Source organism: Taurulus bubalis, assembly GCF_910589615.1.
Source record: "Taurulus bubalis genome assembly, chromosome: 4".
NCBI lineage: Eukaryota > Metazoa > Chordata > Actinopteri > Perciformes > Cottidae > Taurulus > Taurulus bubalis.
This window is the reverse complement of record NC_136592.1, coordinates 15653426-15680623: the sequence shown is the minus strand read 5'-3', so window position 1 is coordinate 15680623 and position 27198 is coordinate 15653426. Positions and strand designations below refer to the sequence as shown.

The 27198-nt window shown below is 40.3% G+C and overlaps 5 protein-coding genes across 8 annotated transcripts in view; all 5 read right to left on the bottom strand.

Moving 5' to 3' along the window:
* Nucleotides 1-4693, bottom strand: part of tradd (tnfrsf1a-associated via death domain) — a gene marked incomplete at its 5' end in the record, with an annotated part of 5773 nt that extends 1080 nt beyond the window's left edge. Inside the window, 3 exons of the mRNA XM_079217152.1 lie at nucleotides 2976-3123; nucleotides 4126-4406; nucleotides 4540-4693. Coding sequence (XP_079073278.1) covers nucleotides 2976-3123; nucleotides 4126-4406; nucleotides 4540-4693 — 583 coding nt within the window. The remainder of the gene's footprint in view (nucleotides 1-2975; nucleotides 3124-4125; nucleotides 4407-4539) is intronic.
* Nucleotides 4694-9185: 4492 nt separating this feature from the next.
* ogfod1 (2-oxoglutarate and iron-dependent oxygenase domain containing 1) lies at nucleotides 9186-15815 on the bottom strand (the record flags this gene model as incomplete). 3 transcript variants are annotated; one of them, XM_079217368.1, is made up of 13 exons in its annotated part: nucleotides 9186-9335; nucleotides 9429-9487; nucleotides 9774-9902; nucleotides 9982-10214; nucleotides 10292-10371; nucleotides 10450-10563; nucleotides 11820-11948; nucleotides 12041-12132; nucleotides 12210-12326; nucleotides 12406-12506; nucleotides 14393-14439; nucleotides 14524-14669; nucleotides 15644-15815. In XM_079217368.1, the coding sequence occupies 13 exons, from the start codon at nucleotides 15813-15815 to the stop codon at nucleotides 9186-9188; spliced, it is 1569 nt and encodes a 522-aa protein (XP_079073494.1). The 3 variants fall into 3 exon arrangements, with proteins under 3 accessions (XP_079073494.1, XP_079073495.1, XP_079073496.1); XM_079217369.1 differs by having other exon boundaries at nucleotides 9774-9827; nucleotides 15644-15729; XM_079217370.1 differs by having other exon boundaries at nucleotides 9774-9824; nucleotides 15644-15729.
* Nucleotides 15816-16897: 1082 nt separating this feature from the next.
* On the bottom strand, nucleotides 16898-20619 carry nudt21 (nudix hydrolase 21). The gene is made up of 6 exons (XM_079216646.1): nucleotides 20388-20619; nucleotides 19185-19385; nucleotides 19040-19103; nucleotides 18864-18953; nucleotides 18625-18700; nucleotides 16898-18479 (listed from the first exon to the last, which is right to left on the bottom strand). Exons 1-6 carry the CDS (start codon nucleotides 20507-20509, stop codon nucleotides 18328-18330), a joined length of 705 nt encoding a protein of 234 aa, XP_079072772.1. The 5' UTR covers nucleotides 20510-20619; the 3' UTR covers nucleotides 16898-18327.
* Nucleotides 20620-21873: 1254 nt separating this feature from the next.
* On the bottom strand, nucleotides 21874-22850 carry LOC306735563 (uncharacterized protein). 2 transcript variants are annotated; one of them, XM_079217047.1, is made up of 2 exons: nucleotides 22579-22850; nucleotides 21874-22473 (listed from the first exon to the last, which is right to left on the bottom strand). In XM_079217047.1, exons 1-2 carry the CDS (start codon nucleotides 22760-22762, stop codon nucleotides 22193-22195), a joined length of 465 nt encoding a protein of 154 aa, XP_079073173.1. In that variant the 5' UTR covers nucleotides 22763-22850; the 3' UTR covers nucleotides 21874-22192. The 2 variants fall into 2 exon arrangements, with proteins under 2 accessions (XP_079073173.1, XP_079073174.1); XM_079217048.1 differs by having other exon boundaries at nucleotides 21874-22470.
* Nucleotides 22816-26354, bottom strand: LOC306735966 (uncharacterized protein; the record flags this gene model as incomplete). Its single annotated transcript, XM_079217539.1, has 8 exons — nucleotides 22816-22868; nucleotides 22954-23967; nucleotides 24051-24122; nucleotides 24367-24403; nucleotides 24488-24574; nucleotides 24669-25125; nucleotides 25266-25369; nucleotides 26256-26354. The coding sequence occupies 8 exons, from the start codon at nucleotides 26352-26354 to the stop codon at nucleotides 22816-22818; spliced, it is 1923 nt and encodes a 640-aa protein (XP_079073665.1).
* Nucleotides 26355-27198: the final 844 nt, after the last annotated feature.

Genomic DNA, 27198 nt, shown 5'->3' with positions numbered 1-27198 from the left:
GTTGTAAATATATGTGAGTGAATACTGAACAAGTATTAGTAGTTTTAGTTTAATTAAATAGTAATGGCGCCCCATCAAAAGTACCAACATCAATTAACAAATCCCAAGAGAAAAGGTTCATGTGAGCAGCTCTGCCTACAACATGGAGGGAGTTTGACAAGTTTCATAGCTTGACGCTTAAAGCAATTACAAAGAAAAACCACCACATTGCATTCATACACCAGCGGCTACCTTAGACTATAATTAGTTTGTGGCCCCCCCAGCAGGCCCGTAGAGATAACCCCCGCAGCCCCCGCACCGCGGGGGGGCCTCGCATGGACAGGGGGCCTCGCGTGGCAATTTCATTTTTTAAATTTTTTCTCAACTTTCCGCGGCGCAAGTAACGTTTCACAAAATCGCTCGTAACTATCCTTTAAAACAACGGATTTCAATAATAAACACATCTCCGTGACCGTGCGGGCATGTAGGAGTCGAACGGCGCCATCTAGATCCGTACCAGCCACCTATAAGTAACTTTAAATTCCATCAACCGTCGGAGATTTTTTTATTTTACATTTCTGGGTCCAGCATTTCCCCTGTCAAATGGACGATCTTTGATCCACCTCAGACGGCACATGCACAGTTTACTGAAGATAATGCACCCGGGCTGGCTTCTGGGAAATGTAGTTTTCTTATAGAACTTTGACGTTTTTCATTTTTGAACTGATTTACACAGTTTTCCCCCTGAAAAGCCTTCAAATGACTCCAACACTTTGTTTTTCTGTGGTTTTCATTCCCTATTCGGGTTCTTTAGGCTCTGTTCTTTCTAACAAGGGGTGTATTAGTATGTGAGACCTTGGTAAGGGTCTGAAGCACACATTTTGAACATGTCGGAAACCGCTCGAAAAGCATTTTTCTGCCATTCTTAATTAGATCATGCTGGATGATAGTTATGATCAAGATATGTTATAAAAGTTTTTTTTTGAAAATATACATTTTCTTCACAAGAAAATTCTGAAAAAAATGATATAAAATAATACAAGTATTATAACTCATTTGTGGTTCATACGTAATCTTGAGACGCTCCCCCAGTACAGGGGGAATGGGTCTTCACAGTTTACTATTTGACAGTTGACAGTTGCTATGTGAACGATGCCTGGTTTGTGTACGTTCCAAACTTCCTTTGCTTCCGATCTCTGTGGCCGTCAAAATAAAAGTCCCATTCACCGTTGACACTTAAATCATATTCTGTGACAGAGGATAAGGGAGAGCCAGGCGTGCGCCAAGGTTCTGCAAGTCCAGCGAAGTCAGGCTCCAGTGAGGAGCCAGGATGCAGTGAGGAGGCCTCGGGTAGCCGTGCGACAGAGTCAGATGAAACTTCTAATACTACACTTTACCCTGGTGACTGGGCACATTTCCCAGTGGATATTACTGAAGCTGACATGAACAAGTTAATTTTAAGGCAGGGACCATGTAAATGTGAAGGTCCGTATCCTAAAGATAAAAAGGGGAGATGTTTTTCTAAAGATTTTTATCATAGAGTGTCAAAAAAAGGAACCAAGATGCAACGCAAATGGCTGTGTTACTCCCCCAAAATTGACAGAGTATATTGTTAGCCCTGTTGGCTTTTTGGTGAGAGAAGATCTGCATGCCATAAAAGTGCCTGGACTACAGGAATAAATGATTGGCAAAGACTGTCTAGAAAAATAAAAGAGCACAAACGCACTCGCTCACATACCTGTTCGTTTATCTTTGGATAATGACCGCCGGACAATACATTATCCCTTACATATGGTGGTGTGGGGGGGAGAAGGGGCCTCATGTGTTTCCGTTACAGCACTGCCCCCCAGCATGTGACTGATAAACTTAAACTTAATTATGTCATCATATTACATACATTTTTACATACATATGTGAAATTTGCTCTCTGCATTTAACCCATCCATAGCAATTTAGCAGCAGTGGGCTGCTGCAAAGCGCCCGGAGAAAGAGATAAGTGCAACCGGGAAGTGCATTAAATTGCATGAATTTGGTCTAGTCATGTATTAACAGAAATCCATTGGTAATTAATACATTTATTTAATTTCAAATTTGGCTTACTACAATATCATGTTTCATTAAAAGAGTCAACTAGAAACCAGGTCAGTCTGGGCTGTTGGAGCCTTGAAGGAAGCACTCAGGGAACAGAAGTCCCTGATGCCCAGACACACTTGTGTTTCTGAGGAACCTGAAACTGCATTTACATGAACTGAAATCAAATCTTTAATTAACAAAAATAGAAAATCTAATTAACTTTCAAGACATTCTAATGCATCATCAGTTAATGTTAATTTAACAGTTCAATATGAGGTCGACAAATTCAAATCAATGCAATCCAAATACATTATCTGCTTGCACTAATCTCTTCCCATAGACCGACCATCAATTTAGAAAAGGTTGGATTAGAGAGTCAGATGACAAACAGCACTGAATGCTGTCAGTGTCGGATGTTGTGATAACGTCTCGCAACATGGATAACGTCTCGCATTATAAACTTTTGGTCGTCAGACCAACAAATCTCAGATGCTGAGGTTTCAAACGAGGACATGAACAAAGATTCAAAACGTTTCAATCTGTCTCATGGATTATATTCTACCAACAAGTTTCTTCTTCTTCAAGTTTAATCTCAACTTCCGTCCAACACGTTGTTGGATGAAGTGAAACAAATGGCTGCCTGGAAAACAGGAAATCAATTAAAAACTCATGTGCTTTGGGAAATGATTGGAAGAAATGTAGTATGGCGATTTAAAGTTGACAGCATGATTTCATCCCTATTTGTCACTGGGCCGTGTGCTACTGAATACAAGAATACAAGTCTCCAAGCACCTAAAGTGTTTATGATTTTTGTTGTTATGCTTTTTAAATCTCTAGCGTGACCTTGGCCAAAAGTCTGGCACAAAGTCTGTGAAGGACACTTTGCACAAGGCTCAAAAGTAGAAATGGTCATCTCGCCTCACCAAACACTTTATTCTGAAATTTGAAGCAGTTGCTGGGGACGGGACACTCTTCCTGTGTGATGGGGATCGGCTGTGGGGCCGGGCCACGGGCCTGAGTCCGCAGCTGCTCCTCCAGATGATCAATCTCCTCATCGCGCAGGCGCGCAGGCTGACACAAAATGACAAAGTGCACGCACACTGAATAAAAGGAATGACAACATTTAGGTGAACTCACCCTCTTTTTTCTTGTTTTTGTGAGTTTACATCCTGCCACCCACAGGACTCACGTAACAAAATTAAAGCTAAGTAAAGCGGAAAAAAAAACATCAACAACAATTACAACATAAAACGTTGTAAAATACATTTTTACTTTACTTTATGCAAACAATGACCACTTAGAGAAACTTATAATAATAAAAACATAATAAAGCATTATAACAGTGTAATGTTAGAACAAGATGATAAAACTATGGTAATTATAGTCAGTGAGTGAACTTATGAATTATCATGAAACTTGACCTTATAAATCCTTATAAAATGCTTTAAATTGTTATAATTATTGATTCATCATAATTGGATATGTATAAGTCCTTCTAACTGTGATTGTACAATGCTATAAGCAGTTTATAACGTATGCCGAAATCTTTTTGAATACATTTTATACCAGCAGGAAATAATACAACAGATCTGGTGACAGATGCCAATCAAACTAGAGAAGAGTTTTTCCAAATATTTTCTTCTTCTTTTGGATGTTATTAATAGGTCACATTAAAGATTGATTCCTGAATATGAAAACATCAAACTGGAGTTTTAATATGAAATTCAGTTTTGTTTCAGTCTGATTGTTGAGGGAAATATGAAAAGACTTTGTGGAGGAGATGATGAGTAATGTTGACATGTTGTCTTGAATAGAGGAAAAACTTCAGAGTTCCGAAAAATGCTAAATGCTAAATGATATTTATTTTTTCTTTGATCAATGTGAAAAAAGTTGCACCATCAACAGAAAATGAGGTGGGCAGGATATATCACTCGCTAGTGTTTGGTTAAGCCAAAACAAAACAAAATCACATGAATAAATCAGCTGACATGAACACAATGTCAGGCTGAAGGAATGCCTTGATATTGCATCTCAAATTGCCAAAGAAAAAACAAACAGAGAAGTCATGTATACCTGTGACAGGTGGATGTGCTGTAGGCAAAGCTCCAGCTTGTCCAGATAGAGATCCAGGATGTGTATGCTGGCCTTGAGCTGAGTTTCCACTGTGAACTCTTGAGGGAGGGTAAGAAGCCGGCATGCGTGTTGAGAAAGGGACTGACGCACTGCTCCAGAACTGTAGCTCTCCAGGAACTGCTGACATGCTGCCACATCCTCAAACTTCACCTCCACCCCCAGAAAGGGGTCGGCGTCATGGACCTTAATTATCTCATAACCACCCAGACCTCCTGCAGAATCTGACCACGTAAAATACTGATTAACAAATGTGACAACCAAGAAAATGCAGATGTACAGTATCATGATGAAGGCATCTTTTATCTGAATTAGTATACAAGGGATGCTGAGAGGAACTTAACTTGTGGGGCTCACCTATAAGTGTCAGCTTGATGACTTTGAAAACAATGAACTTTCCCTGTTCTCTGTCTTTGAAGAGAGAGAGCAGGTTCACACCAGGGCAGAGTGACTGCAGAAACATGACGGCACATCCGGTCCACGGCCCACAATCCACAGTCTTGTCTGCCATCTTCTGAACACAACATGAAGGCAACACAAGTCACTAAGAGTAATTAGTTAAATTGTGTGTTGAGTTGCTTTGAAATATTGCAGAGGAAAAATCTGTATCTTCACGTTGTTTTGGTCACGTACCTCTTCATAACATCATAACAACACTGCCATGTGTACACAGCTCTCCCATCATGTGTTAACTGTGTTCTAAAGCCTGTGTTCAAAAATCCTGCTGTGTCATTGGGAGTTGTGAAGGTCAAGAAGTTGCCATCTTCTAGATCAGCAGTGTGTTTCATTGCCTTCATGATGCTTTCCACCCAATGAAATGCCTAGATTGTCCTCATTTCCTCAATTAGTGTGAAAGTGAATATGTGCAGTTGTTTCTTTTGTATTTAATTTTGATTGTGTATCCATAAGTCAGTGAACTGGACTGACAAAGTAATGTATGTCTCTGTGTGAATTTGTAGCATCCGTATGACTGCTGCATCATCCTATTCTATTCGTCCTATAAAATGGCGCAAATCAAAAAATAGAATTTCTTTTAATATAAGTGAATGCTTGTCTTTGTCTTGTTTTTGAGAAGTGCCATTATTACATAATACTGCAAACATTTCATATGATAATATCATGGGACCTGAACAAAACTAAAACCCACATAGGTCAACACTGTCAAAGGATTAGTGAAGTAGCAATACACAATATTCATGATTACATTCAATATCTTACCGTTGTGTGACAACTTAATTTATTTATAGGTAAACAAAAATAAGTAGTCAAGTTTAATATGCAATTTAACAGCAGCTGATATTTGAGTGTACAGTGTAGCTTTAAAGGAATCAGGTTGAGTGGTTTCTGTGTGCTTTCTAGTGGACATTCAATATGTGAGATTACAATCGTTTGCATAACGCTTTAGCACAGTTGCCAAACATTCACTGGTTCAGCTTGTTGTTTCCTATGATTGTATATTGAATATCTTTGGTTATCTATTACATCACCTCTGGCTCTGTTATATTGTGAGATGCATTTATCAATGTTGTTGAAACTATACTAAATAAATTATTAAATTAAACACATGTGGTGACAAAAAATGTTGATATTGTCTCAGTTACACAACGACTGGACTAAATTGTCCATAACATTTTGAAATTGATTAAATGTTCAATATATGCTTTTCCTTTCAACTGAGGCAGATGAAACCATGTCCAATCCAAGCAAAGACAAAATTAAATCTTATAACCTCTCCAAATATACATGTGACCGCGAGAAATATGTTTCCTCCTAGAGTTAAACCAACTTCTATCCTCGTCGTCCCTTGTTGCCTCGGCTTCACTCCTCTTGAACCTTTTTTACTCCAGCCTCCTTTTGAAACCCTCATTACATAAAAACATGTTTAATCTCAGTCCTCCCCTCCCCCGTCGAGCCCCTAACTGCTGTACACGCCCGTTAGCACTCTAGGTGCTGTCTCCATGCACAGGATGCAGAGCGCTCTGCATGGAAAGAGCATCCTCTGAGCTGGATTATATGCATGTCCTCATATTTCACTAATACACAGTATACTTGGCTGCTGGCTCGACATGAATCTCCACAACTTATCCAGTATATAATTATGTGCTATTCTATCTACCAGTACTCTGAAAGTATACTGTGAGATTTGTTAAACAGCTGTATGGGGATTAAGTGATCATCAGGAGCTTAAAACATATCATTTAGCTTTTGCTGTCAAAAGGCAACCTCGAGTATTCCCTGGACAGCTTGGCTGACATTTGGGTGAAATATATTGATTCACACAAGGACGTCACTAATTTTACCTTCATGTGATGATGGGAGTTGTGCTTGTGTCTGTCTGTTCTGTGTAGTTGTCTTCAGTGCTTATAGCTCTGGATGTAAACTTAACAAACCAAAAGATCTGTTGATTATCTTTTGATGAATCATTTAGTCACTGGAGAAATGTGCTTCACAATTTCACAGATCCCAATGTTCACATTGCTGGATTTGTCTAACCATTAGTCCAAACATTCATTTTCTGCTAACTGGCTAACTGATTAATCAACTAATATATACATACAGACTTATACAGACTTTCAGCAATAACAGTTTACTTAGCCCTTTGATTTAATGATATGCATGCAATTTAGAGGCCAGTCAATTAATATAAAATCCAAAAATGTCATCACAAACAGGTAAAACGTTACATTTTCTAATTAATACAAGTCTTGTCCATATGTACACTAAATACAATTATTTATAAATATATATACAGTTCCTGCACATGTGCTTTCAGTTAGGCCTTTACTGAGGGATCTGCTCATGCCATGTTCATTAAATAGCTCAAACATGGATGCCTCACATCAGCCAGTCCATAATTGAACTACATTTACTGAATAAAGTGTCATATTGCCAATGCACAGGTTGTGTAGGGGCTTGAAGGAAAGGTTAAAATGTTTCCAATCTGTCACAAAACAATACCCACAGGGGTATACACACTCATAGAAACAGTTATTGATCGGAGTCATCAGTCCTGCTACCCATACTGGCGTCAGAGAAAAGCTTTCTTTAAAGAGACCGGAAGCATCCGTTTAGTAAATCGACAGAAAAAGTAAGTGGCAACAATGTTGCGTTGTTAGCGTGCAGAATTAATTAGTCAATCAATCCATTAACAGAAAAAAGTATTTAAAAAACTAATCAAATCTGTGCTATCCAGTAACAGTATTTTAAGTGTGAAACTCCTTTTGATTTAGTTTTCACAGAGGTTTCACGCTGAGCTGGTCAGATAGGCCTCAGCTGCTCTGTTGCAGGGATTAAACAGAGCATTTAAGCAAACAGAGTATTAATACGTTTAACATACATGGGCTTGTGTGACGTTTTGAGACTTAAAAACAACATTTGAACCTTTCCTTTAAATGAGGGAAGCTCTTGTAAAACTAATGTCACTCATGTTGTGTACAGCATCTAACTAGTATGTATAGTTTCCTAAACCCATACAAGTATTGCTAAATATATGGAGATATCTGTATGGTACATGCATCCAGATGTTACTATAATGTCAAGGGGGTAAATACAGGCCGACAGTTAAAGAAAGTGATTGCTGTAGTAACGTCACACGTGACTTTCTGACGTTAAGTTAGCTCGTTACGTCCCGCTGACGTGAATCTTTGATCGAGAACTTTACAGGTACATCGCAGCCTGGTCGGAGACGTGAACCGTGTGATGTTTCCACGTGTTGTGTTTCCAATACAAGACGTAAAAGGAGGTCGGGCATAGATCGTGTTGATAAACCTCACGGCGTAACTGGACGCAACTGCCGTAAAACGTCGGCCACGGTGCGACAAATAAAGTGCTGATGTGTTTACGTCACAGCTAAGCCACTGTGTCAGGCAGACGTGGTTTCTAAATAACCATTCCGTAAAATCACTGTACAGTAAGTCGTTGTTAAAGTGGGTACAAACTTACCTTAAAACTTTTGTATATTGTTCGGTGGCTTGACGCTTCCTCCTGCGGGATCACACCCACTGACACGTCATAACTTCCTGGCCTCCCATTGGCTGAGCTTGGTTTCAAAGAAGGCTCCGATTGGTGGAAATCAATATGCCACCTGAGGGGCAGGATCATGACGGGAAGGAAGTCAGTTTTTTTATTTTCAAAGTAGGAATAGAATTTAGGGCAAAACATCTAATTTGCTTTAGCTTTAACATGAACATTCCCTCGTTATTATTCCTTATGATTGAAATATAAACATAAGGGATGATGAGTTGAAATCATTAGTGAAATAAGACATCAAGGAAGTGGCTGAGGGCGACAGGCTAAGCGACTGTATAGGTGTTACTGAAGTTAAATGGCAACACAAATACACAATGCTGTCAATTTTAAAAGCTACACCGATGTTCTCTATTATTCAATGTTTGCCTTTGGTTTCTGTAGTGTATTACTGTGGCAATGTTTTCTGTTTTTATTTGTGTGAACAGCTGCTAAGAAAACAATGCAACGCATGGCATTGACTAGTGTGACCATGAATTACAAGAAGGGAACTTTTGTTAGTTGGAAATTGTATCCACAGCTGCCAGAATAATTTGTCAATTAATAGTTTACCGATTGAATATGAATAAGCAACTTTTTAGATCCAATTAAATAGACAATATTTAAGATTTCATTACAAAAACTATTCAGCTCTTTGTTGTTTTTTTTACATCCATTGTCTTATGTTTCGCACTACAACCTTTTAACACTGACACTTAACAAAACAGACAACCTGTAATATTTAATGATTCAGTTTAATTTAATGACAAGAGCGGGACAGAACTGACTCAATTGTCATCTCGCACACATAAGGCGATGCCTACAAAGGGTTTGTGGCTTAATTCCCAGGTCAAGTGTTACTGAGACTCAAATAGCTCCCAAAGACCAGGGCAGCATCTGTTGATGTGCACGTGGTATGTCCTAAAATGTAAAAAACAGCTTTTTAGAAAGATGAAACAAAGACGTGAAGAAGACACACAAGATGGACAAACATATATTTATTCATAGTACACAAATGAGAAGTCATAAAATGCTCTGTTGGCAGAATCAGACAAGCTTTTGTGGTTGACATGTTTGACAAATTTGAGGGTTTCTTTGTCTCTGTAGACGAGGGCGAGGGAATTATCCTCTGGATACACTGTCAGCAGCTGCGATGAGGAAGAAACCAAAGCAACGATGATAATTAAGTATTACCAACACACACACACAAAATTCCACTTTATACTGTAATCAACACTCACCTCCTCATCCTCTTCTTTAGCAACATAACAAGTGAAGCCCCCAAACTCTGACTGCCAGTCTATGAAAGAAAGTTTTGTAAAAGTCACAAGTAAGTGTGTGTGTGTGTGTGTGTGTGTGTGTGGTGGGCCGTCAGGGCCTGCTAAGCCTTCTCTGCTGGCCTAAACAGAATCACAAAGTTAGAGCTATTTTATACGCGCCTCTCCCACGGAGGCTTGCTCCACGGAGAGAGAGAGAGAGAGACAGAGACAGAGAGAGAGACAGAGACAGAGAGACAGACAGAGAGAGAGAGACAGACAGACAGACAGACACAGACAGACAGAGTGTGTGTGTGTGTGTCGACTCACCAGCACCGCAAAACGGTAAAACAAGGTCCAGAGCGTACTCTTCACGCGCTGCTTCTGCATCATGCAACAGAGTGTAGCCACCATGAGACCATCGACGTAGTTCACCACAACACACAGGTGTGCTCAGCTCTAAAGCAAACAAAGGTCAAAACATACAAACAGCTGCAAAGACTTGAGGCTGAGGAAACCCAATTCTACTGACACACACCTTTCTCTCTGCTCGCATTTGCTGATTCGGTCAAAGACCCTGTGGCTTCTGCGTCCCGTACATCCTTCTTCTCTTCCTCTTTATTCTCATCATCATCATCGGCAGGACACAGGTAGTGCAATCGAAGGCCGGTGAAGTTGGAGAGAAGCAGGAAGAAAGACTCTGAACAAAGCAGCTCCCAACATGCACTCACACACTGAGGCAGTGTGTTCATAGAGGCCGCTTCATAGCATCTAAATGGACACAAATACAGCACCTGTAGCCACAGTCCTAGAATATGCTCTTAAATAATCTCTGAAACATGCCCTACCTCTTATTAGATGGTCCTCTCTTTGTCCACTGAATCGGAGTGAGTCGCAGTGCTTCTTTTACCTCCCTGAACTTTTCCTCCTGAAGACAAACACTATCAACCGACAGGAACGAATGGACATGTGCAAGGAAGAAAAAAGGAAAAAAGTGACAAGTTACCTTAAGAAAATCTTTGAGCTGAATTTCAGAGCTATCCTCAAATTCCTCCTGGATTTGCTCTTGGTAAGATATGTCCAAGTACACTGGATTGACCCACTCCAGTAGCAATGTTTCCTGTCACAAAAACACAACAAACAACGTCTGTAAAAGGCAAGGCAAGTTTATTTGTATAGCACATTTCAAGGCGATTCAAAGTGCTTCACATAAAACCAATAACAGCATCAAAACATAATGTTAAAAGAAAAGATTTAAAAACAATTGAACATTCATTTTAAAACATTAAAAAAACTGTCAAAAAGCTAAAAAAAATAATAAAAGTTGCAGTGCATTTTAAGAAATAAAATGCAGTAGAGAGAATTAATATCTTTGAATCTGGTTCAATTAATGGCAACAGCAAACAGAAAAGTCTTCAATCTGGATTTAAAGGAGCTGAGGGTTTCAGGAGCCTTGTTCCAGATATGTGCTTCTCCGTGTTTAGTTCTGACTCTTGGAACAGAAAGTAGATCAGGCCCAGACGACCTGAGGGGCCGGGATGGTTCATAAGGTAGCAGCACATCACAAATGTATTTAGGCCCTACACCATTCAGTGCTTTATAAACCAGCAGCAGGATTTTAAAGTAAATTCTTTGTTAGACAGGAAGCCAGTGCAAAGATCTCAGAACAGGAGTGATCCACTTTCCTGGACTTAGTGAGGACTCAGGCTGCAGCGTTCTGATTTACTTTTTACAGAGGCCTCTGAACACACCGTTACAGTAGTCAAGTCTACTGAAGATAAATGCATGGACAAGTTTCTCCAAATCCTGTTGGGCCATAAGTCCTCTAACCCTAAATATATTCTTCAGGTGATAGTAGGCTGGTTTTGTAATTGTCTTTATATGGCTATTCAGGTTGAGGTCTGAATCCATAACTACACCTAGATTTCTGGCTTGGTTTGTGGTTTTTAACATCAGTGATTGAAGCTGATCACTGACTTTCAATTGTTCGTCCTTGGAACCAAAAACAGTTACTTCTGTTTTATCTTTATAAAACTATTCCTTTATGAAAGGAATAGTTTGGCATTTTTGGAAATACACATATTTACTTTCTTGCTGAAAGTCAGATGAGAAGATTGATATCAACCTTGTTAGACAAACTTGATGTAACATGTTGATTAGTGAGATTTGGAGGTGCTGGTATTTTATTTGGTATTTGGTTTCCCTTTGGACAGAGCCAAGCCAGCTGTCTCCCCCCGTTTCCAGTCATCATGCTCAGCTAAGCTAACCTGTGCTGAAGCGTAAATCGTTAGCCGAACAAACACAAGGTACAGAGTGCATTTCCTAAAATGTCAAACTGTTCCTATAAAGATAGTGTGAACATTTGAGCAAACTCACATCTCTTGGTAAGTGTGGGCTACGAGGGACAGGGGGCCCTCTGTGGCGAGGAGGGCGCTCCATTGACGGCCCGTGAAACCAGCCGCTCAGAGACAAACGACACTTGTCCCGTGTCAAAACTTCTGACACCTGGACAAACACAACGCAGCTCATCAATCTGCAATCAAAGACACTTCTTTGATACAACAGTGAAGATAAAAGGCAGGAGCGACTTTTCTTACTTGGTGAAAAGAGACTGGAGAAACTTCAAAGAGGATGAGGGTGTTCAAAGAGGGTACAAGCGACTTCACTATACTCTGTGGGTGGAAATTACCTGATGACAGAGATAGAAATTACACAAGACTTGTCTAAAAAGCACAGAAATTCACACACACAAAGTGAGACACTCACTGTCTGTTGTGTAAAGATCGAGGGTTCCTCCGTCGCTCCTCTGCCACGGAGGCACGAGATACAGGATGAAAGCAACGCGCCTCCCCTCCAATTCATCATCGTGACACAAAAGAACATCTAAAAGAAAGGAAGAACTTTACATTTTACATGAAAATTCATGGAGGTTTCTTCCTAAAAAACCTGAAACAAAGCTCACCTGTATATTCATATTTGGCGCAAGAAATATCCACTACGGGCTCCAGTTCAACCTGCAACACGTCTCCGAGCCAGGAGCGGAAACGCCCAAACAGTGCCGACCTGAAAACAGTGACACAAGAAATATATTTTATGGTGCCATCTTGTTTTGTATTGAAAATAACAATGTGGTTGAACCTTTAACCTTGTATAAAATTGAAGACCTTTTGAAAGCCTCATCACACAGACAGATTGGATTGTTGGACTGCTCAAACCTACTGTGACATTTTGTTGTGACATAAATAATAGATGATCCCGAGAGGAGGTCGTTATTGTGTGTTTAATTATGGTATTTATTCCAGAGCTGTATTTCAGTAGGTGTAGCCCAGTGTATAGTCACCAATACATATGTTTGCAAGAGATTACATGTTGCAGTCTCTCACTGTAAACAATGCTCATCATAACCGTAATAAAAAAACTGCACATTATTTGATTTTTTTTTTTTTTAAAAGGAAAGATTGGTGTATTACTTTGCCATCTGGGTAATGTAAGAGTCTCAGAGGGGTCGTCTAGGATTCAAATTGACACCCAGCTCATATTGTCTTGATTTATCCACTGAGATCTTGTTTTTTATTGGACTGGTTTCAAACTGAGCATCTCGGCAGATTCAGCAGCTTTTACTGCTCCATAATTCTACAATAGCATCTTTGTTTCTAGTCATTGGTTTGAAAGTCCCAACATTTACACTGCTGTAATAACGTACAGTGTGCAACCCCCGTGTTCACGGCAAAGTCCAGCGCTGGAACCAGACTGAATAAGGAACGGTCCTTCCGCTTTAACAATGATCACCGCTGAGCAACTGCAGCTGAGTGCATTTCCCACTGAGCTCTTGCCTCATGTTAATGCCAGAATCAACAACACTGAATGAAGAAGATGCACTAATTAGGAAGCAGATGTGATGCCTAGCTCCACCTGGTGGTGAGCTGATAAACGTGTCTCCCTACTACTGGGCCAACTTCAGCATTACAGCCTCGAGATTCCTTCACTGCCGACTAAACCAACCTCTTTTAACGTCACACTTAACAATGCAGACTAATCCTGAAGACACAAACCAACTTTGCCCTGTCGGTTTTTAGATCAGAAATTAAGAAATCTCTAAAAACGTGTGGGACTGGTGTTAGCCACACACAATTTTTTTCAAAGCAAAAGGTTTGAGAGGCTAATAGTATGTTTAAATGTGTGTGTTGCTGGATTTACAGCTCTGACATCAAGTGAGAACAAGTTAAAAAAAAATAATGCTGACAATTTGAGCTGGTCAGTGAAGTAAAAGTAGTTTGAATTGAGACAGATCATTTTGTCAGGTACGAAATAAGATATCCATCAAAATGGACGAACAAATGTGATGCATTTTGTTTTGCAAAAAGAAACAAAGTCAAAATCAGGATGGCTAAATAATAAAATCATCTGTCTTTCGAGAAAGGTCAGCCCTTCTGTCAGGCTGGGAATGATTACAATGGACAACCAGTAGGTAAAAGGTGCTTTAAACACAGCTGTAGATCAGGCGGTAGAGCATTATTAGCATTCATTGTTAGTTTAATTTTGGCTCTTGATACAGATTAATTGGCTCCATCGTTCATCCCGGATCAAGCTGCAGTTGACGGGCGGACAGCAGGACTCAGGAGAGACGAGGGGAGCTGGACTCTGCGTTTACACCATAATGCTCGTGTTCCTCATTTTTTATATTTAATGTAAAGATGTCGGCCATATAATCTACCCAGAGAATAGTTTTTGTTCCTTATGATGCAAAGTCATAGAAAATGCACAACAGGAATGTACTACTGTTTTTGTTTTGATTGTTGTGGGTTTGTTGTGTTACAAATGAGCTACAACTGAATTTTGTTGTGCATCCCTGTTTTGCATAATGACAATAAATGATCTTTGAAAAGACAATAAGACACCAACTTGCAACTTGATTGATTAAGTGATGTCAACACAAGTTGTTTTTTTACCTCAGTCCTGAGATATGTGGCTCTGTTATCTTCTTCAAGTCGTCTGACTGTGTGGGAACATCAACAAAGATAATAAGACAAGGACACAAACCAACAGGAATAAATCAGCGAGATGGTCCGTTTGTAGACACCTGTTTAAATTTGTACAGATCATTTGACTTCTCATGGAAGTTGAGCTCCATCAGTTCTCTCTGCAAGTTCTCCATGAAGGTCTCGCTGCCGAGGAAGTTCTTGATGATGCAGTGAGGGAAAGGGTGGCAGTCCAACTCCAGATCTCCTGCACATAATAAACAAACGATAATCAGTCAACCGGTGAGTTATTTGTCAAATTATAATGTAGACAAATAAGTCACTGCTGCTTGTGGAAAGACTCTGGACTACAGCCAAAACACATTAACTTAACTGCACTAATAAGAACCACAAGTTAAGTAATATTTGGACCTGGCAAAGAGAGTTACTAAATGACTTTCATATTTATTCAAGTGGGACAGGTTCAATGAGATCAAATGACATTGGGAAAATAGTTATCCTCCACACATACAGTCTTACACATATCAGAAGGTTGGGCAATATGTACATGTACCATTAGAATATAAACTTGTCTTGCATCAGTGTTTTGTCAAACCGTTTATACCATTAATATTTGGACACATCAGAAAATTGAGCATCATGCTGCAAATCAATGAGCATTAATGTCCTTATTGTGGCCAAGAACAGAAATATGTTACCGATAAACAGTATCTTAATTATTTTTTCAGAAAAATCAATACAACATAATAGCCATGGAAATATAACACTACATATCACTTTTTACACATCACCCATCCCTATCAGAATAAAAATATAATACATTCTAATTCAGCCAAAGGCATGCATTAATACCAAAACAGCCACGAGACAAGTCACTACTTTGATAGATAGATAGTTGCTGACTGGTTTAAGGGTTTCAATATAGTAAATAGTATCCTGATAATCAAGCTGCATAAAGTTGTTAAAGAGTTAACACTAAAACATATAATTATAATGACCAGCTGGTGATCTTAAAGCAGTTCAATCAGCCGGGTTTTCTGAGCGCAGTTCTTCTTAAAAAGGTCGTCTGTCTCAGGCATATTTGTGACGTAGCAGCGTAACAAAGTATCAAAGAGCCTCATGCGCGCACAAACACGGACTCTGAGTGAGACAGTCACGGGGGAGGCTGACTGGTTCATGGAGGTACAGGCACATAGTTGAACGTTACTTTAGATCACCCACCCTGTGTGTGGGGAGTCCTCTGGCTCCACGCCTCCTGCACACTCTTCTTCACCTGCTCGTCTCCTACAAGTGAGCAGAGTTCAGCTGTTTCCTCGTACGTCGTCGTCGTCTTCTTCTTCTTCTTCTTCTTGTCTGTTTTCACGCTGTCACCCGGACGTCGTCTGGACGCCATTATAGAAACTATCACGCGGTTATGAACAGCTTTGACAGTACATTCACACTACGGACGCGTGGGTGTGAGATGGCTCGTGCGACGCGGGGAAATGACGTTGGAGGAAGTGGGGCATTTTTGCCCTGAGTAGAGACTGTCAGGCAGCTTTGGCAAACTGACAGACAATACTTTACGTCTTAAATCATAATTTTTTTAACAAACCATCTTTAACCACCAACGGACCTGGTTGCTTGGAAAAGCAACCAGGTCCGTTAACTACCAAATATATAATTTCTCCTTAAGGGGATGAAAAATAAGATAACATGAAGTTATAGATACTACTACAGTTATATTGATAACATGAAGTTAAAGTATATATTTTTACAATTTTTTTTTTTCAGATTCTAAATTTTTCTATATACATTCTTGGCTTTTGCAGTCCTTGGCCTGTATTTTTTATTTCCTCTTGTTTATTGTATCCACCTAACACTGAGACAAATTCCTTATAGGTGAATAACCCACATTGGAAATAAACCTTATGTTTGGGAAAATATGTCTGCATTACAGATTAAGTGAGTGATCACATATCCTCTGTTCGGTTGGTCTAATATGTTGGGTACCACATTCTAACGTCCTTGTGTTTAACAGAACATTTTGGATTTGGATTGTTTTTGGAGAATACTTGTTTTCAAAGTAATATTTCAAATGTGTAATTATTATTGAATGCAACCTGGCTGGCTGCATTTAAAAATGTATTGCAGAATTAATTTTCTTACATTTCAAAGATATGATAAGCTTTAACCATTGTATCTTTTAACTTTTTAAGTTTCTGTTCGGTTTACCTCGCTGCAAGACAACCGGAACACTTCAATCCATACTGTATTGTGCATAATCATAGTCCCACAGACAAAGTCCGCATCATTGCAGAATCACAAAGTTAAAAACAATAGAAATGAATGCCGACAAGAATAATGGTTGATAAAATGATTGGTTGTAATCTAATATGACTCACAATATATACAGTAAATGACCGAGTGTTTGCTGGGATTTTGGTTTACACGTTTACTTGACGGCAATATGAAGAAATAAGCAAAGGTTTTATAAAAACAGTGTCAAAGGACCGTTTTATTAAAAAGGAAAAACAACATTGCCACAGGTTAAAACAGGAAACTCAATGACAGTTTGTTGAATCCAACATAGGCCTGCACTGAACATAAAATTATATTCTTAACACGCACTGGAAGAGACTTGCATACTACAAAACAAGCAGTTTCTCAATATTAAAAAAAGGCGTATGACATTTTTCATTTTATTTTTGAACAGTAAGCAGTATTCGTATTTTATTCTCCACATTGTCTCATCTTCACTCACACAGGACTGCACTCACACAGACAGCCAGACGTACTTCTGTTCATTCAAGTTAGTTGTAAATGCAGTTTTTGAGCAAGTTTAATTTTTTATGAGATTATGTTGCAGATTGTTGCCATCTGAATATCCCTCCGCTCAGTCCTCCCTTTCCAAGACTGGAGTAACGTAAGCCGCCAAATGCTGTTCGCCTTTCTCAGAGGACATCCTTACCATAGTGACTCTACTTTAGGGGCAACGGAAGTCAAACTGCTGCTGGTGGTACCTGGTTTTACACTTGTGTTTCGAGAGCGTGTCAGAGAACTACGGTAGCCTTTGGGTAACTTAAAAGCGTCAGTGTTTGGTTTGTCTGTTCTGGGCTACTGTAGAAACATGGATTACATGAAGAGGACCTGTTCCCTAGTAGAATTAAAGGGCTAATTTTAAACTAACGAAAACACAATAGTTCTTAGTTTAAAGTGATTATACACCAACAGAAACATCGGTAAAATATTATATTCCATTTCTGCTAATAGCTCCACTGAAATGCTACACACTGACCCTTTACGGTTCAGAGATCATGAAGGAGTCATTTCCTGCTCTGATGGAATACTCCAGCGCCAACAAATCATTCTCTGGCAATATTAATGTATCTTTTTATACATTAAACCATTTTCAGCTTTAATTTAAAGTCAAAATAAAAATACAAATAAATCTCTGCACACCTGAAGATGTGACTGGTTCATCAAAGGGTTGTGCAACTTGGATAAAAGTGACACTCGATACTGAACTGCATATTTGTTACTTTTGTTTTTTTTGTATCTTTATCTGCAAATATCTTGTGTACAGGAATACGTCTCGTTTTCCTTCTCATGGATTTTATAGATAAGCTGTGGTGCAGTCTTCGGTGTTGTCCTCAGATACTATCTAAAAAGCTCTTTAGTAGTCTCTATACCCATGGTGCATTCACTGTGTTGATAAAATGTTTATTATGTTACATTTCAAACATGAACGATACAAGCCGAATAAATGGGTTAGAAAAGTTACAGGTTATACATGTTTTGTCAGCAGTTGTACATAGCAAATCCTTGATACAAACAATTTATGTGATGATATTTTATTACAGCCCCATGTTTTTAAATTTAGCCAGTGACAGTCAAAAGAAGAAAAAACAAACAAAGGTTTCAGTTCAATTCAGGCTAGTTCCACAATGACATAAACTATACCTGCTCAATAGCTGTGGTAGACTGGAAATGATTGGTCCATATCCAGGAGCGTTGTCATACAGTTCAAACAAAGGTGCTGCCACCAGTTTATAGTTCTTGGGGACGGCAAACAGCGCTGCAGAAACATGAATTACAGGTTTCCAAACAAGAAGCAAAGATACAATGGAACTTTTATCCATGCGTCTCCTCTACTTTTATTCTCTACTAAACGTCAACACTAACATGCAATAGTTTCACAAGTTATCTTGTGATGTACTGACCTTTTTCCTGCAACTGAACCAGGAATAGCTTCTTATGCTCCTTGGGTTTGGTGATGTGAGCTGGAATATACGGATACTGCAAGACAAACAACTTTGATTAGCTCACATTGGTACTCAGATATAACCTAAATCAGCACTGATTGGTTAATGCTATACTGCTTTCTATTAAAATATTGGAAATATCTATTTAATTGTTCCTTCAATATTCATAACTTGTTATCGTATATGTGTGCACTAACCTGTGGAGGCTCAAAGTTTGGGCGCCACCAGTTGCCGATACAGTCGTCAATCACCCATTCCTGCTTCACGCCATCTTGCCTTCCAAGGATCTAACATTAAAACAAAAGTTAAAATGTGTAAACTCCACAATCACAGTAGCAACAAGTAGCGTAAAACTGTGCAGTGATGTAGCTACCTCCGTCATCAGGCGTTTCAGACCCTCCACCTCATCTTCTCCAGGACTCAACTCTCCCCCAGGTCTGCAGGAGAGAAGCAAACGTCAGCCCGTAAAAGACCTGTCTGCTGTTTCATGCAGGATCTTCTGAACATCAACTACTCACAGTTTGAAGAAAGTGGTGCCCAGCTGCAGCAGTAACACATGAGGCAGCCTGTGTTCATGGACAATGAGAACACCCTCCACTGTCCTCCGCATCCCCATTTTATCAAACTCTTCCCGCATCCGCTGGAACCGGGCAGCCACTGAGCTGTCCTTCTCATACAGAGGCTCTTTGGTGCCGAATGTGTAGTTGGTGAGAGGGTATCTGAAGTACACATGAGAAGTAATTAAGCATGACCAGAGATTAATACAGTGTGGTTTGTACCTATATGCTATAAAAAGTCAAACTAGGATATACCATTTAATCTCTGGCTGCAACAATTTAATGCAATCATATATCGTATATATGGTTAACTAGTTGTTTTTAAAATTCATAATGTGTGAGGAAATAGTGAAATTTGCACAATGCATTTCCTGGAGAAGCAAAGAATCATCAAATGGCTTATTTTTTTCAAACCAACACTAATTCAATCTTAATTCAAATAAAATGAACAAATCCTCAATTTACAGAGGCAAAAAAAGGATTTTGGCTGCCATAGTTAGTATGATCTGGAAGTCTTAAATTCAATATTTTGTTCTGATTTTAATGCTTTATTGTAACTTTAAATCAGCAAACATTTGATAATTGATTAGTATTATTGACTCTAGCTTAGCCTCCATTTACTGGTTTCCTGCGTTTGTGGGACGAGCTGTTGCTTGTTTTCTGAATTCATCGTTGGGATAATACAAAGTAAATATTAAAAACTAATATAAATATAAAAAAATACGTATCACAAATTCACAAAGCCAAGGATGGCATTTAAAGTGCCTCTTTTGGCCGACCAGCGGCCCAGAAGCCAAACTTATTTAGTCTCCTATAATACAAGACAAAGGAAACCAGCCTATATCAGCATTTTGCTTTATCCATGCGAGAAGCTGAAATTTGTGGGGTTGTTTTAGGTATATTAGATTTTTGTATTAATATTCACACCAATATTTTTGGACAATTCTTGAAAAGCAACCACGTCCAACTCATGACCACAACATGGACACTGATGTATTGTGTGAAAAACAGTTGTATTTGATGAAATCAGTGTCTTTGGCACCAAATGATTGACACATAATTAACTAATTAATCTAGTTAGACTTCACCCTCGGTCCTCGTTAACTAACGAGCACCCTTCGCTACCGTTACGAGCTGCATTACGTCTGCTCCACATGAACTCACAGGTTGATGGTCCTCTCCAGTGGGAGCGCTTTAGCAGGCCCGCTGATGTATTTGTTCCCAAACTGAACGGCACCACCGCGCGGCCAGCCGGCGGCCGAGCGACTGGGAGGCGCGACCGACATCTCTACCGTGTGCACGATGAGGCTGGATCCTCCTGCGAATGTACCTCAGGTAGTAGTTGTTTCGGAACTCAATGGATTATCTAAATAGCGAAAGAAACTCTTCACACTCGTGTGGACAGTCGACAACAATTCCTCTGCCGTCGTTTCCCTTCTGTCCTCCTTTTCCGGGTGAAGCGCGGCTTTCTGGGCGATCTCCCCGCCAGCGACACCTGCTGGTGTGGATGATGAACCGCTTCTTCTTCTTCTTCTTCTTCTTCTTCTTCTTCTTCTTCTTCTTCTTCTTCTTCTTCTTCTTCTTCTTCTTCTTCTTCTTCTTCTTCTTCTTCTTCTTCTTCTTCTTCTTCTTCTTCTTTCTAAAAGAAAGCTCCCTGCGTTTAACCTATGTACACTCCTCTATGACAGCGGGTCTTCAAATACCAGGGGATCATCAACACGTATGTCTGTTTATAAAATGTACACTAAAAAAATGTCTGCATGTTGAACTATATCCAAGCATTTGTTCAAGATCAAGAGATAGAACATTAATATGATTTCCACACGTTTTTTTAAACAGTTTATGAATGAGGCTTATTTTGGGCCTCACTTCTTAAATTTACGAATATTTTACTCCTTATTACTCCTCCAGCTGGTGTGACAAGAGGATCCCCTTCATTACATCCAGTTCAACAGGCTTTGGCCAGCTGTCTTTATAGGCAATATTAGACACAGGAAGGATATTGTAACTTTTTGGAAGTATTTGAGTTGCTGATATATACAACTGTAATAATAGTAAAGAGCATTTGGTTTGGATAAAAATGTGACCTCTATTTTAGAATTTAGTTAATATGTAAGCTCCACTGTGTGCACACATAATATACAGCAGAGATGTAAAGTAAAACAAAATCTTACTTTTAATTAATTTGAAAACTGCCATACAATTGTTTTACTGTACAGCATCAAAAAGAAAGGAATAAATACAGTTTAACCTTGAGTGCTGTATACTTTCCCATTATAAACATATGTTATATATAAAAGTGCCTGGTCCATTACACATACAGTATATGTCATATGATAAATATATGTATGTGTATTCACATTTTAAATCAAGAAGGCTTCAATACATTTCAGCACGTTCATTCTTGACCTTTGGAACCTTCACTCAAGGTCTTGTATCGTCCTCCTCTGCATTTCTGGCACCAAAGACCATTATTGAATCGAGACAATGATATAACTGTGATAACAACTAAGCTATCTCCATGGCAACTGAGAAAGACCAGTGGCTCCTGAAATTGCAAGTATACCTAGAGTAACATTCATTTGTTAGAAGTAATACATCCACTCAGCAACTCAGTTAATTCAATATTCCATTTAATATTCATAACTATGCCTCTTATCCATCTATTGTAAACATGGTGTATTTTACCACAGTAGTTGTCTTATGGTACATAATCATACGTGCAATGCAAAAAATTCAAACATAAATTAAAAAAGGACAAAGACACTGCTGGATTTGTTGATTACATCACACTAAGGGGATCTCAGTTCTTTGGTCCAGTGGCCCACCCTTTGTGGTGTGCTGCTGTAAGGTGGTGGTCCCTGTAAGTGCCATGGATCATCTCCCCCTCCCCCGTTACCTTTACTGTGGCCTCTCCTGCCCCTGTCACAGTAGTTGGTCCCGTGTTTAGCCATTTCTTTATTTTCGAGTTACTCCTCACCCTCTCCTTGTTTTTGACCTTCTATCTCCCCCTTGTTCCTGCACAGCTCACCATCTTTCCCTGATGCAGGTTCAGCCACTTCTGATTTCATTGTGTCTTCTTCGGGTTTCACATTTTCTTTCTGCACTTCTTTCATCATAACTTCACTGTTGGAAGTGAGAGCCGGTTTCTCGTTTTCATTCTTGCTCTCCTTCCCACCATCAACGGCTTTCTTGTTTTCATCCATCTCAGTTTGCTTGCTCTTTTGAACTATCTCAAGCTTCTCATCTGCTGTTGAGAGATAAAAATCGTGAAAAACAGCATTCAGCATGCATCTACACACATGTTAAAGCTGAGAATTACATACAATATGTACTCACAAAACTCAAAACTTACCTGTGCCCTTTTCTGCAGGCTCTACACTGGATCTTTCTTCAGGAGATGTCTGCAAATCTTGACCGGGATTAACATTAGAGGGGGCTGGACTGGTCAAATGGTGAGTAGTAGCACTTGAGTTATCAGTAGTTGGTGTGAGGGTAATGCTGACGTCGCAAGGGTGAGGTGGGTCTGAGTCAGTCATGAGTGGGGAGCAAATTGCAGCAGCGGTAGCTGAACTGGTAGCGTAAGTGGTATCTACATGGTTTGAACTGGTGGCGGTGGAGGTTGTGTCTGTGGGGTTTGTTTCACTGGAAGAAGTGGAGGGAACAGAGATTTCAGCAGGGCTAGGAGTGGCTGGGTGAGTAATGGTGGAAGTAAAGATGGAGTTCATGCAGTTGGTGGATGTTGGGCTTGTAATGGAGGTGGAGGAGGTGGAGATGGTGGGAGGAAGGGCAGAAGAGATCAGGGTGGAGGAGGAGGTAATGGAGGCGACAGGTGAAACTGCAGTTGTAATGTTGTGACTTGAGTTAGGAGGTGGAGATGTGGTTTTAGTGACTGATGAAACTAAAGTTACGGAGCTCATGGAGGTGACTGAAGCTTCTTCAACAACTGAATTGATGGTGGCAGACACGCCTGGGGGCATGTCTGATATGCTGGTGGTTGCTGAAGTAGCTGTGGTGATGACAGACATAGCTGCATAGCCACCAACAGCAGGAATAGCATCGACCGAGAGAACACCATTTGGCTCTGGGAAAGTCAATTTAGTTGACAGATTGGTTGACGTTGTGGAAACCGAGCTTTCATTGCTGGGAACAGAAACCGTTTCCGATGTGGTAATGGAAAGCGTAGTAATTGTTGTTGAGTTGGAAGTGACAGAGATGCTTGGAGTGATGGACTCAGAGGAAGCGGAAGTAACTGAAACAGTGGCGGGGGGCTCGGTGGGTGTAGTACTGCTATTAAGGGTTGTCGGAAAGGTGGAGGTGGGTAGTTCAGGGGTAGTATCATTAGCTTCAAGGACAGAAGGTCCACCGTCAGGCTCTGTAAAACTGGTGGGTGTTGTAGCTGCTGCAGTCGGGTTAACATACTCGGTGCATATATCTGTGTCAGAGGGAGGTTCAGGACCTGTAAAACTGGTTGAGTCAGGGACTGAGTTTGAGATTGTTGGTACAGTAGGAGTGTCGGTAGCAGTGAGTGCAGGAGCAGCAGGGGTAGATGGAGCTGCACTTGAACTCTGTTTAGTGGGTGTGTTTGACTCCCCTTCCTGTATTTGAGCTAACTCATTCTCAGGTGTGTTGCGGCCAGATGTTGAGCGGGGTGGACCCGGTTTGATAACGGGCTTTGGAAGCAAAGGGGGTTTCCCAGCTGACTCGTGTGCTGACACACTCGGGCGAATTTGATGCCTTGTATCTACAGAAAAAAAAATTAATGTGCAAATTGTTCATAGTCATACACATACTGTGTGAGAGAGTCAGTCAATGTTTGTGATCTACCTGACGATGCAGACATTGTCCGAGCTTTTGTGAAAGTAGGTGGTGGCTCAGGTTTGCTGTCAATGATAGTACCTAAGAAACAAAGATACTTTACCAGAGGAATTCATTCACTATTCTGTCCCTATAGTGGATGGAGAGCAGTCTTATCAGCCCAAAGAGATATTCATCATATTTAAAGTGATCCGTGTTAAAAAAGTATCTCCTTTTGATACAAATCCCTCAACTTCAAAGATTAATTCCGATTCGTTAACACTAAACTGGAGCAGAGAGGAGTCATATTAGTCATATTAAACTTCAAATAGATAAAGGGAGATACCTTCAGACTCTGCTTTTTTCATCTCTCCCTCCGGATTCTACAAGAATAAAAGAAGCATTTAAACACTTTTGCAGACTCCCACAGTATACACCTGTAAATTTAGATGTACACATTCACACACCTGTGCCTCTCCTGGCTGGGCTTTGGAAACTCCAATACGTTGAAGCATGAGATGGAGTTTCTGTTCAAAGCTCTGTTGGCCTTCGAGCTGTTTCTGAAATGAGCAACAGCAGCATAGTGAATGCTTTTCAAAACAATTCTACTGGTCTAAATGTATATATGCATTAAACTCTTGCACCCACCTTTGAAGTGTTCCTGGCATTAGTAGTCCCTGCTGCTGCTGATCCAGACAGCAAAATGAGAGACTGGGACTTCCCCTCTCTGAGAGCTCGACGGGGAGGCACCACTTCACCCCTCAGCTGAGCACTAGGTGTCTCCTGAACAGCCGACTCTCCAGTAACAGCACTGGGAGGTTCTTTCGGTTTCTCCTTTTCATTTGCCTTGTCGTGTTCCTTGACTCTGTCCTTATCCTTTTCTTTCTCGGCTCTGGTGACCTCCCTGAGCGGGCGAATGAGATCAGCGATGGAGGTCTTTTTGGGTCGGCCCTCCTGGCTTGGCTCTGATTTTAGACCTCGTCTCTTTTTGAGTGTAAAGAAATCGCCGAGTTTCCTCCTGAGTGTTTTTGTCGGGGGTTGACAGGGGACAGAGCTGGCAGGGGCCACTTCGTGCACTGTGATGGATTCATCATCTTGCTTTTCCCTATATTAAGGATCATATACTGTATATCAAACTAAAATACGGTGTGCATTCAATTCTAGTGTATTAAAGCAGTTAGAGTCTAAATTGGCTAAATATCAAGGAACTATAAAGAGGCTAATTGGGCAGCTGTTGATACTCACGGTGAATCAGTAGGAAGTACTCTCTTGGTAAAGAACTCTTCAACTCCTTCATCCACTCTCCCCATGAGCTCAAGGACTTCATTGTCACTCTCAATTATTGTCTCCTAATCGCAACACACATACACAGAAAAAACATTTCACTCCAAAGATCAAACAAACTTTACATTGCATAACCCTCAACTATGAAAACACACACTCTGGCACTAGTATTTCTTCGACCTCTATGGGTGTATTTTGGTTGGAATCTTTTATGATGCTACAAACCAGCCTCCTGGGAGTCAGTTGCTGAGTAATGTACAATTGGTGGGGGCGTCACTGGATTTTACATGCCGAATGAAAGCAAGATAATTCATTTTGCCGATGTAGGTAATGCAATATCAAAACTGCTCATTCTGATCATATTAACATCTGTAGCCACTAGCAGCAATACAAACCAGGAGGTTGACTGCAGAACACACATTTTGCAGAAGTCACCGTTACATGATATTCCCATGGGGGATTGCTTGAATTTAGTCTCCCTGGCCATTGGCTCCAAGGGAGTGACTCGGTGTCTCCTGCCTAATGGCCCTGTGACAACAGGATCAGCTCAGTGGAAAATGGGAGATGATCACACATATTTTGATACAATTATATTACCAAATTAAAAAAGGCAGTGGCTTTTTTTTTCAGTGAGAGAAAGAGAAGACATTCAGACCAAGCTACAGCTCGCTCTCGTACATTATCATCCTGCTCTTACACACGGAAAATGCCAAGTGTGTGTTCATCAAACAGCCGGTGGCCGATACAATGGGACTCCCTTATTCCAGCAGGGACGAGGCATCTTTTACAGCACTCCTCCTCCATCCTTCCCTTCCCCCTGCCTCTCCCCTCTGTACCCTATTACATCTCTCCTCTCTCCCTCCCTTCCATTTTCTCTCCTCACACACAGCATCTTTTTCCTCACACTCCAGCTTTACCATCCTCTCATCCTCTCATCCTCCTTCACTGTACCTGTGGTCTGCTGGGGCGATAGTTGAGTTTTTGTCGGTGAGGTCTCGGTCTGCTCTGGGTGTAGTGCCTGAGCGCTGGTCCGCCCAACGGCAGCTCCATTGGGGAGGCACACGGCACGCTGTTGCCGTGGAGCTCTGTTGCTGAGGCACCGTTGCTAAGAGCTGGAGCAGTATGTAATGCCTCCACCGAGGTGGGCGGGGCCAGGCTGGCTAGACTGACAGATTTGACTCAAGAATCGCTCCTTTCTCGGCCCCCTCCCCTTCAAGAGGAAAGCCATGAGAAAAAGATGGTGATACAACAAGAAGAGCAAAGAGATGGAGGAATAGAGTGACCACACAGACATGTCTTTAACCCTGCATCCTGGTATATGACAAGTACATAGGACACTGTCATGGAAATGTCTGCAATGAACAAAATGTTCTGTTGGGTTATGTAACAAATTAATAATTTATTTTATATGCAGAAAATAAATGCTGTAATTCAAAGAAAGACTTCTCACCAGTAATAGAGAAAATAAGTAGCCCATAGAGGATTGTTAGATACCTGGATAATGAGCTGTAAGATCATAAAATAAAACAGACACACACACCCACAAACACACATCTTTATCTTAATCATATACTAACTCCCCTGGGTGCAAATGAAGGGAGTTTCATGGGAATTGTTTGAATATTTGATATTGAAACCAGGCAACTAAATTCCCAGTTTGAAGCTCTTTGGTTCAAATGTATAATTTACACTGGCTTCAGTGGCAGATTAGAATACGATTAATATGATTCAACTGGCCAAATCTGCATGATTTCTCTATAGGGGATCATATTTATTTTATCTGTTTCCGTAAGTACTGTTTCCTTTCTGAGAGGTTAACTCGTAAACAACCCAAAAATAACTTGTTTTCCACTTTTAAACATGCAGGTTTTCCACATGGAGTAATATGGCATCA

What these genes read in the sequence shown, in the direction of transcription:
- LOC306735563 (XM_079217047.1), bottom strand. Translation starts at nt 22,762, where the DNA reads ATGACTGACTCAGACCCACCTCACCCTTGCGACGTCAGCATTACCCTC. An exon ending in GCCTGCAGAAAAGGGCACAG is followed by an intron (nt 22,474 to 22,578) that starts GTAAGTTTTGAG and finishes ATCTCTCAACAG; the next exon opens with CAGATGAGAAGCTTGAGATA.
- nudt21 (XM_079216646.1), bottom strand. Translation starts at nt 20,509, where the DNA reads ATGTCGGTCGCGCCTCCCAGTCGCTCGGCCGCCGGCTGGCCGCGCGGT. An exon ending in CAAACTTTGAGCCTCCACAG is followed by an intron (nt 18,701 to 18,863) that starts GTTAGTGCACAC and finishes TTTGTCTTGCAG; the next exon opens with TATCCGTATATTCCAGCTCA. An exon ending in GGTTCAGTTGCAGGAAAAAG is followed by an intron (nt 18,480 to 18,624) that starts GTCAGTACATCA and finishes ATGTTTCTGCAG; the next exon opens with CGCTGTTTGCCGTCCCCAAG.